The sequence below is a fragment of the Cydia fagiglandana genome, chromosome 16 (genome assembly GCF_963556715.1).
Source record: "Cydia fagiglandana chromosome 16, ilCydFagi1.1, whole genome shotgun sequence".
In the NCBI taxonomy this organism is placed as follows: domain Eukaryota; kingdom Metazoa; phylum Arthropoda; class Insecta; order Lepidoptera; family Tortricidae; genus Cydia; species Cydia fagiglandana.
This window is the reverse complement of record NC_085947.1, coordinates 8,596,844-8,608,154: the sequence shown is the minus strand read 5'-3', so window position 1 is coordinate 8,608,154 and position 11,311 is coordinate 8,596,844. Positions and strand designations below refer to the sequence as shown.

The window sequence follows — 11,311 nt, the reverse complement described above, 5'->3', positions numbered from 1 at the left end:
TAGTAATAGGGTCCCGTTTTACCCTTTGGGTACGGAACTCTAAAAATAATGAGTTACGGCATGGAGAAAAATATATTTCTCTATGGTTACGGAACGGAATCTAAAGCCTCCTCCACACTCGTGCGCGAATCGCGGCGCGAAGCCGCGAACGCGAGTGTGGCGTCGATTTTCGCAGACAGCGAAATCGACTCCACACTCGCGTTCGCGGCTTCGCCCGCGATTCACGCGCATAGTCTGGAGCTGGAGGGGGCTTAAGAACATTGATTCATGATGAGGCAGCATGGTCTGTATATGGTACGAGTATATAGCCTAATAAGTACCTATATGGCTCTAGTCAGGGGTAAACCACACGGCTAACGAACCGCAGAGGTTCTTTGGTTTGCACCATGATTGCACGACCGCTGCACTTGTAGTTTCCCAAAAACGAACTTCTACCTTCTAACTTTTAGTTTTTTTTGTGTAATTTTTCTTTTTAGGAAGATGAAACAGATATTCAGCCGAATACTGAATATTCGGCAAAGGGGCCCAATAGGCCGAATATTCGTGGCATCTCTAATTATTAACTAGCGGAAGTTTTAAATATTATATCTCTAATTATTTCTTTATACCTAATACCAATTACTAGGTAGGTAATAATATGTTAATAATTCATAATAACGACTCTAGATTCTAAATTCTATATTTGCTTTGATGATTAACCAACGAAATCGTAAGCGCTTGGCGTCAAACATCCGAAGTAAACAAAATGAATCTAGAATCTAACTATCTGCATTCTTCCCACATAAATATTTTTGTCACATCTATTTTCGTATTTAGAGCTAATAATTATGGCTGTGTTTTCTCTATGACTCTATGTCATACAATAACTTTAACGAACCCACCTGAGTCTAGAAAAGTCTTTAAATTTCTAATATCGTCACAATATGTAGGATGGTAAATAACATGTCACGAATAGGTATAAGGTGACCATCATTTCTTAACTCCAACTGTTCAGCCTTTTACTTATATGGATTAGGATAGGTACCTATATAAAAGGTTGAACTGTTGGAAGCTTTTGTGAATGGTGACACTGCCTTGAGTGCCTTGCCTGTCCCCTAACACTGATTACATCAACATTAACATGATAAGGTACATTGAAGTTGTAAATCAGGTAGGTATCGACATCGACCATTCCTATGAACGACGTGGATCACAAAGTCACCTGGCGACCGTTTGGACGTATGTAATTTAACCCGATTAGGAACCTGTGTTGGATTTCGAAGTCATAATAGATGGCGCCACTCAATTGGCCAATTCTCAGATCCATTAAATTATGTATGGTGCATGGCGCATTGAGCACCAAACTCTAGCTAGCGTAGATCATTAGCGGTAAAATATATCACATTTTTTACAAGGTATAGTCGCGGACGGTCTAGAACGCAAAATTACTAGTGTACCTAATAATTTGCCTATATCGCTTAAATTTGTCTACATCGCGAACGGTCTAGAACGCCAAATGATCACTTTTTTATATCATACAGGTACACTGAGAGAAAAGTACAACAAAAATACACTTAGAATTACAAAAAAAAAACTTAATCCGGGGACAAGGAGAGTTAACTAATAGGAACAAATTGACTTTTGCAATTTCTATTAGTTCTTGCAATTTCTATTATCTGTTTGTTGAAATAATATTTGGGATTACTGAGCTGTTTGTAGAAATAAATAAACTTTACAGAAATGGTGAAACGTCCATAATTATTACTAAAACTTCATTTTTTCCCCCAGTACAGAACTGTTTTTTAATTCCTGGTGATGATTTTTCTCTCAGTGTAGGTTACCTAGGTTGGTTAATTATCTTGAAATGGCCGAAGGCCAAACCGGACAGAATAGGAGCCCCGCGGTAGTGGGGCTCCGTCGACATCGCTAACGTAAAGATAAAACGACGGAAAATGATGTAGGCATTTTTACAATGGATCGCACGACGTCGCGAGTCGCGACCTCGATGTGTTAAGCACAATACAATATTGTATTGTCGATCCTTCTTTCAGAAGATTTCCCGATTCCCAACACAACCCATGGTCACCCTACTGCTTACAAGTTCAAGGTGTATCCCATCGTGAGTCAGTAGCGTGGGCAGCTGAAAATTCTATTTAAATCTCTACTGAAACGTGGACAACGTAGTCTCGCGAGCACTACGGCGCGCGCCAGCAACGAACTTCTCATTCCTCGAAGGTATTTTGATTTTTTAATTTTAGCCATAAACAATCTTGTGGTTTCTATTTTTGGCAGAGTGTGATAGTGTTGTGATCTGTGTACTTCTATTTATCTGCGATAGTTTTTTTAAAACTGGATAATTAAGTTACCTAGGTACCTAATATTTAAGTTTAGGTTTACTTTAATAATGTAGGTATTAGTGTGTTAGATATAGTTGAAACCGTTTAGGACTATTAGAACTCCTAATTAGTCCTCCGGTCAGTTTAAAATATTTCAACTATATCATTATTTAATATACTATCAACGTTAATAGAAGTTATATTACGAACTCCGTCATTTATTAAGATTCCATAGTTATTACCCGAAGTGGGCTTCAAAAGCACAAGTACCTAGCATACACTACCTATAGGTATTTTGCATAAGTATTACCTATTAAACAATATTATGTTGGTTCATTTTCATCAGTTGTAATTACATAGGTACATACTTATTAAAAGTTATCTTATAACTTTATGAGGCCCATTAGAACTTAGCGGTTTTAATTACCTATTTACGTGAACTTATACATTTCGAGCATGTATACCTATCGCAATTTTCTTGTTCATAATTGAATATTGAAAACATAAACAATCAATAAACATACCTCATGAATTGAAAACATTATGTAGGTATGATTTAATAATTTCATTTTCTTTTTCAATGTTCCTAGTTAATATAACGATCGATGCGAATATTCAGGACCGAAATAACACTTGCTAGATAATTTACATCGCATCTCATCAAGCTATTTAGTTCAGTTGCATCACACTCTAAAACCGTTCGAAACCAGGTGAATCATTCGTGGAATCGTTCCAGAACAATTCATTCGGCTACTTTTCACAGGGTTGGCAGTCTATACTATAATGACGCCATTAAGTGGTTTGTTTACTTTCGTTTGAGATGACCAAGAGCGTGTTTCGAATTGCTTACCAGCTCGAGCGAGCTGAAGGGTACGTACATGACACGCAAGTTTGTATGCTATATCGCATAGATGGCAAGAAGTCGAAGCCATGCCACACTGGGTTGTAAAAAAAAACGATAAAACCAGACCTTTAGCAAGATCGCAAACCCATATTTTAATCTGATTATGGTCTAGCTTCGCTTCCCTTTTCATTCCGCGTCCCCTTTTCACATTTTACTCATTTCACGAGTAGATTTCGAAACTTTCCTCATTGTCTTTGTCAACATAGGTACCTACATATTAAGCTTAGAATAAATTTAAAAGTGGAAAAATCACTGTCTTGAGTGAGACTTGAACTAAGCTTAATAACATCGTACGCACAGACGTTTCTGCTTGTTAAAAACATACGTATTGTTTGTGTATACCTTTTTCGGTATAGTTAATGTTTTGCTCTACTTGCACTGCCGTGCCCCCAGATATGTTATAATGTAATATGAGAAAAAAATTAAACCATACGGTTATTTATACAAATAACTCCACCCTGTCCACTTTTAGAGGGCGGAAAACTGTTTAGACTGCACTTGTTTTAGGTATCTTGGTATTTTTGGAGTCTATTTGCGAACATTGCTGTATCCGCTCGTTAAAAATCTGTTTATCTCGTTATCCGCGACTAAAAATATTCTCGCCAGTGAGATGAGAATTACGTACATACGAATAGACAATGCCAAGATGTATGCTTGCATTTTGCACGCTTTTCACGTGTCGTTTATAAGGCGACCAATTATGTACAAAGTGCTCAATGTTAAAGTCGTAAATTATTCTCTGATTATGCATTTTAGAAAAATATATATGTAATACACCTACGAGTATGTAGGTACTACTTATAACTGTGGGAGTTAGGCAGTTCCAGTGTCAAAAGTCTGTGGGGTCCGTCGTTTTCCATCAGGCGCCCCGTACGCATGTTTGCATCAGTCAGCGTATAAAAAATGGATCGCCTAGCCTGTATATACTTAATACATAAGTAGATAGTTTAGATGAACAGACGAGTTGAATTTTACGATTACATTTCGCGCGGCAATTATTTTGTTTTATTACAGCATTGTTGCGTACGAAACGGTCTGTGTTTAAGAATAGGTATCTCGTCATCGCCTAGGATATATTCGGAAATTCAGATCTTCAGATTTAGCTTCCTAGATATTCTAATAATATTTGATCGGTTTTGACTTGGATAACTGAGGAAAACCGGGAATGTGTGGGTTTTGAATCGCCTTCATGGTGTAGCAGATGATAAAAACTCGTCTCAAAAACAAAAAAAAAACTTAGGAAAACTTTAGAAAAACTGACCAACTTCTATATTAACTCGGTACTCTTTCAATTCCAGATGTCGATGGTCCCCATGATGTTTCGCGATTGGTGGGACGACTGGGAGCACCGCCCCTCGCGGCTGTTCGACCAGCACTTTGGCATGGGCCTGCGCCGCGACGACCTGTTGTCGTCTCTGTCGACCCTGCCCTCTTCTTCCCTCTTCAGGAACTCTTACTTCAGGCCTTGGAGGACGAGCCTAGCGAGGCAGGAGTCCTCCTCCACTATTAACCTTACGAAGGACAAGTTCGAGGTGAGATTCTATTATTATTTTAAATATTTATTCTCCTAATCGAAAACAAGATGGAAGGACGTAGTGCTAAAAGATATGATTGAGTGCAAAGTGTCCGAGAACGACGTCGAGGATAGGCCGAAGTGGAAGCGAAAGACACGGAAAGCTGACCCCATCACCATGTGGGATATATAGCTCGGAAGAAACAGAGATAGAGACTTACTTTAATTTGGGTTACAAATGTGGAAGTTGCGGAAAGTTTCTGAAAAGTTAGAAAAGTTCTCAATAATTTCAAAAAATTTTAAACTCCACATCAGTGTAGTCTTGGGAGAATCGCGGTCCTATTACCGTCAGTATTAGTTTTTGGAACAGTATTTCAATCAAACTTTTTCCATTTCCAGGTTATCCTCGACGTCCAACAATTCGCGCCCGAAGAGATCACAGTGAAGGCCAGCAACAACTCCGTGTTAGTGGAAGGCAAACACGAAGAGAAGCAAGACGAGCACGGCTACATCTCCCGCCAGTTCACCCGCCGCTACATCCTCCCCACCGGCTACGAGGTCGCTGACCTCGTCAGCACCCTGTCCTCCGACGGTGTGCTCACGATCACGGCTCCCAAGCGCCCTCTCCCGTCTGCTGGCGAAAGGATCATCCCTATCACGAAGACCGGCCCTGCGAAGCAATCTGAACCACCCAAGCCAGAGCCGTACCAGCCCCGCGAACAGACAGTACCCATCGTTACATCTCCCTAAATATTACAAACAGTTGACAACCCTATTAGCAATCCGATATGAACAGACTTCGCGTCAATGTCATTACATGTGATATTGAAGTGAAGTTGTCTGTATATCTAGCGAGCATTTTATTTATTAGGGTTGTCTAATGTCTTTTGCATTCTTCCTCTTTCCCAGTAACAACGAGAAGCAATGTGTTAACACGTAAATGCAATTGCAAACGATCGAATAGCATTTAAGGATTAAAGCACGTTGTTGGCCAACAACGACATGATTCGAATTAGGATTTTTTGAAGAGCAGTGGAAAATGTAATTATTAAGTATGTTTATTATTTAAGTAATAAACGAATTTTTATATTTATTATTAATAATGTTATTATTTAAGTAATAAACGAATTTATATATTTTTGACGAGATTTTTAATAATTAGGATTGTTCATTTTTTTTCAAATGTTCTATTTCGAAAACCATTTCGAGATATAAGGTTTTTAAACAGTTTCCGACATTTGCTGCGATATAATAATTGAGGATTGAAGATATTTCAACAAATATCCTTATGACCTTAGTTTGACCTTCTCCTGGGCTGAATGTAAAGTCATTGCATAATAAAAGTTATCGAACCATAGTAAATAAATCCGTCACTCACGTATTGTCAAAGTTATCATTGTCATCGATTGTCATAACAAAATTTTTCAGTTAAACCGCTGCGCTTGTTTGTTACAATTTGATTTATAATTAATACCTAAACAGTAGATTTCATTGCTTAATAATATATCAAAAACCTTGTTCCTATGTGTGGGAATGATTCACAAAAATAATAGTTCGAATCCACGAAGACCTACGACGTGAAAGATGGTGCCGTGAATTAAACTTGGAATACCTACCTACTTCACGTGTTACACACAGTATTGCTGTGAGAATCACGTTGATGTAAGTATAAATTAATATTAATTTACTACAATTAAGTATTTAAAAGCTCACTTTATTGGTAGGGTCGTGGTATCTATTTATTTTCTGTGGTAATGTAGCCAGAGTATCTAAAGGCAAACCGTTAAACAGAGATGGTTGCCTACTAGAAAGAAGGAATATACAAGAATACATAGCCATACTTAAAATTCAGCCTGAAACTGCTTTAATAAGATATAATTTCTAATTTACAGGTACATGTTGCAGTTCAAGCTGCTGATATCATGGTGGACAAGACTTAATAAAGAGTTGTGAATAATAAAACATGTTTTTGTTTACCTACTTTTTTATTAATTTGGGAAATATATTATATATGTTTCCAAAAAAAATAGTAACTTTACATTAAATGTATGTTTATCATGTTCTGCACGAGCATCTGACAATGATGGCTTCTTGTTGACCATCCAGAAGAGAAGTGTATGGTTTGTTATTTACTCTGTTCCCAGGCATTATTTACGGTCGTAAAGTATTACGACGATTAATAATTAATATGACGTTCGTTTCAATACAAAATGCTCAACTTTGTTCTGGGCCCAAGTGCAGTTACATATCTCACAGCTGTATCTAAATAGGAATCACGATGACCTGAAATAATAGGATATAATTAGCAAAATTGGCATGTTCCTAATATAGTAGTATAAGTATGTAGTACAATATCCAAACAATGGTGACAAGCCGGCAGAAAGCACCCACTGGGTGCTAAGCTACCTTTAGCAATGGACGCTTGTAACGATTTTATGAATCCAATCTTCTTACAAATCGAATCAGTTAAAATATATGTATATGATGTAGGTAACTTACATTTGTATTTTTGCTCCCTTGATTTCAGCCAAGTTATGGTTGGAGTTGGATGCTATATGGATACATACTCCAATAAAACTAAGTTATATTAGGGTTATAATAAAACTAAGTTATGTGAAGTTATATTAAGTTATATTATAGGCAGATTTCTGGAATCAGCTTTCTCAAATTTATAGCGTAGGTATTTTGAAATTAATGATTCAAAATAAACGAGTTTTCCATTCCAGACGATTGTTATTTATAGAAACTCGTGACACTGACATTGTCGACAGGTGACATTACAATCAATTGACAATGACAACTATTTTTTTAATGCTTGTTGTTGCTTGTGCATTATCCTAATCAGCCGACGACATGTAATTTACGAAAAGTCGTATCTCATATTTTCAATAAATTATAAATACTCAACCGAGCCACGAATTACTAAATCATTCGAATTGGTATCTTAAATTAACCTATATTTTCAGAAAATAAAATAAAAATGGGGGTCTAAAAAAATGAACAATCCTAATTTGGACAGACTGGTTGGTAGTGGATACTTAGGTAAGTACACTTATGTAGTATACTTACCTAAGTAAGTTAAGTACTTAATTATGGAGTTTATAGTTCTCCAATGCTAATAGCTTTTACTTAGCCTACCTACTCCTACTATTTATCCGGGGAGTTTAAACTGAACTAAATCAACGACGACCTGGGATCTGGAGAACCTAGGATATAAAATTTATAATAAGTAGGTAAAATACCCTCTCTCATAGTAGTAGGTACTTATTTACAGAAATATCTACTGAAAATTACTTACCTATCCAACATAAACAATACCTACTCACCGAAAACTGACAAGTAGTACAAACCAAGTATGCTTTAAGAATAAAATGTAATGTTTGAGTGATTTAATCACCACGCCGCCTCGCAGTCAATAATATAGTTAATTTATCATTGAGCTGGAGGGAGAGGGCTGAATGCGAAATGTCAACGTACCTTTTTTTTTTTATATGAATGGGCTTACTCATGGCTTACTCGTAGTTCCATAATGGTCTTCTTTTTAATTGGGTACAGAATTTAGCGGTATTAAATTTTATTACTGCTTTTATTTTTCTAATCAAATTTAGGTACCTACTTGATATTTATTTAAAGTTCAATGAACAATAGATATGGGTAGGATGACATACCTAATACCCTATTTTACAGAATAGATATCAATAGAAGTCTATTATTTATAGCTGAGAAGAAATTGTATAAATAATCATTTCTATTTTTAGTGTTCCGTACGAGACTTTGTTTACGGAACACTTATTAATATTTAGGAGCGCCCATAACGTGTGCCAATAGGTATTTATCTGGCCAATTGCTTTTGAAGAGCCATCTAGCGTAAGAGTTTGAATATTAGTTCATAGCGCCATCTATGTTAGTGGTTAGGAATCACGTACTTTTTCATTGGACAACGTGAGTGCGATCCTCGTACGATCTAAGAAAAGATTCACCTCAGTGCAAAACCCAACATATGAAATAGCGTTCATAAGAACCACTGTTTAGAATCAACACTGATCAAACAAGCGTAAGGCTCACCCGTCGGTAAGCGGATATCGGGTTAATGCAGCCTATGGACGCATAAAACTCAAGAGGTGTCACATGCGCGCGCATCCAATGAAACCTAAAACTGTTTCTTAGAATCTGCTGTGTTAACTTGACATACCTAGCCGCCGTCATATAATCGAAGTTATAGTTGCGTCACTTCACCGTCCACTCCGTCCAGTGCCTGTTTCCGTCCACTTGGCATAGTTGCTAAGAACTGCGTATCATTTGAATATACAGGTATATATTCCAATTATACGAATTTCTTGAATATAGAGGCATATATTCAAATTATACGCAATTCTGTAGCAACTACACTAATTTCTTTACTTGCGTATTCTGGCAAAGGAAGAAATTCTATTCTATTCAATACGCCAAGTGGACGGATACAGGCGCTGGACGGTAAACTGACGCAATGACCCTGGCGCTTCGCTCCAATTTTCAAAGTATCTGTAGGTACCTAGTTGTAAATAAGTTTTTGGAAAAAATTAAATTTTTATTACAAGCTTTTATCCCTGACTGTACTTTTCTTACGACAGACAACTAATACTCATCGAGACAATTCTAAAAACCCCTCCTAACACAATTAGGTTGCGTTGTTTCATTCCTATGGCCACCTCCTGTCTCCATCATCTGATCAGCTCGATGGTACTATAATATTGCATTGTCATCCGATTTATACATGCATGGAAAATTTCAGCTCAATCGGAAATCAGGAAGTGGATCAAATTTAATTTGCAAGATTTGATTACAGACCGACAACGGGACAGGTGAAACTAAATAAAAGCTTGTAAAATTGTGTTTATAAGTAATTGGAAACAGGCACAATTAGAGTATAAAGTGCAATAGGATAGGATATCCGTAATTGTTCGAGTAATATTGTACGCTCATGTATCACTGGGCAGCGTCGGGGGGAGTTCATCAATCAGCCGGGAGCGATTACTTAGGATCTGGCGCAAGTTTGAAGCAGAGCGAGGAACTCGATCATTTGAATGGTAAAGTAGGTACCGACAGGCAAATAAATGGACGGCATGACCCTCAATACCTACTGTTTTACCTATTATTAGAGTAAATCGTTAGGGACAACCAAAACTCACTAATTACCACCACAAGTTCATAGCCATGGTGAAGCATATTATTACTAAAATAAGTTGATTTTTGTTTAAGTAATTATTTTTTAGTAATTATTTTATGAGGTGACAACACCTGACGAAATGTTACTGAGCCACCACCGCTCGTCCCTGTGGGGTTAATCCGTACTGCCAGCTCAATGTCTACTGTTTTACCTAATAGAGTAAATGTTACTGAGCCACCACTGCTCGTCTCTCCTCACTTGTGCCTGTGTGGGTAGATGTGCAGTTCGACACCGACAGCCGATGGATCTGCCGGCCGCATTAATTGTAGCTGCCTGTACTGCCAGCTCAATATCTACTGTTTTATCTAATAGAGTAAATGTGACTGAGCCACCACCGCTCGTCTCTCCTCACTTGTGCCTGTGGGGGTAGATGTGCAGTTCGACAGCCGATGGATCTGCCGGCCGCATTAATTGTAGCTGCTTGTACTGCCAGCTCAATATCTACCGTTTTACCTAATAGAGTAAATGTGACTGAGCCACCACCGCTCTTCTCTCCTTACTAGTGCCTGTGAGGGTAGATGTGCAGTTCGACAGCCGATGGATCTGCCGGCCGCATTAATTGTAGCTGCTTGTACTGCCAGCTCAATATCTACCGTTTTATCTAATAGAGTAAATGTTACTGAGCCACTACCGCTCTTCTCTCATCACTTGTGCCTGTGGGGGTAGACGTGCAGTTCGACAGCCGATGGATCTGCCGGCCGCATTAATTGTAGCTGCCTGTACTGCCAGTAGGGAATGCAAATCGGTTATTTTTTGTATGGAAATAATCGGTTTTTAACCGAAACCGCGGTTATTTCCATACAAAAAATAACCGATTTGCATTCCCTAACTGCCAGCTCAGTATCTACTGTTTTATCTATAATAGAGTAAATGTTACTGAGCCACCACCGCTCGTCTCTCCTCACTTGTGCCTGTGAGGGTAGATGTGCAGTTCGACAGCCGATGGCTCTGCCGGCCGCATTAATTGTTGCTGCCTGTACTGGTACTGTCAGCTCAATATCTACCGTTTTACCTAATAGAGTAAATGTTACTGAGCCACCACCGCTCGTCTCTCCTCACTTGTGCCTGTGTGGGTAGATGTGCAGTTCGACAGCCGATGGATCTGCCGGCCGCATTAATTGTAGCTGCTTGTACTGCCAGCTCAATATCTACCGTTTTACCTAATAGAGTAAATGTTACTGAGCCACCACCGCTCTTCTCTCATCACTTGTGCCTGTGGGGGTAGATGTGCAGTTCGACAGCCGATGGATCTGCCGGCCGCATTAATTGTAGCTGCCTGTACTGCCAGCTCAATATCTACCGTTTTACCTAATAGAGTAAATGTTACTGAGCGACCACCGCTCGTCTCTCCTCACTTGTGCCTGTGGGGGTAG

The 11,311-nt window shown here is 38.4% G+C and overlaps 1 protein-coding gene across 1 annotated transcript; it reads left to right on the top strand.

The window, feature by feature from the left end:
• Positions 1-2,076: 2,076 nt before the first annotated feature.
• Positions 2,077-5,870, top strand: LOC134671894 (protein lethal(2)essential for life-like). The gene is made up of 3 exons (XM_063529748.1): positions 2,077-2,214; positions 4,518-4,751; positions 5,132-5,870. The coding sequence occupies exons 2-3, from the start codon at positions 4,518-4,520 to the stop codon at positions 5,480-5,482; spliced, it is 585 nt and encodes a 194-aa protein (XP_063385818.1). The 5' UTR covers positions 2,077-2,214; the 3' UTR covers positions 5,483-5,870.
• Positions 5,871-11,311: the final 5,441 nt, after the last annotated feature.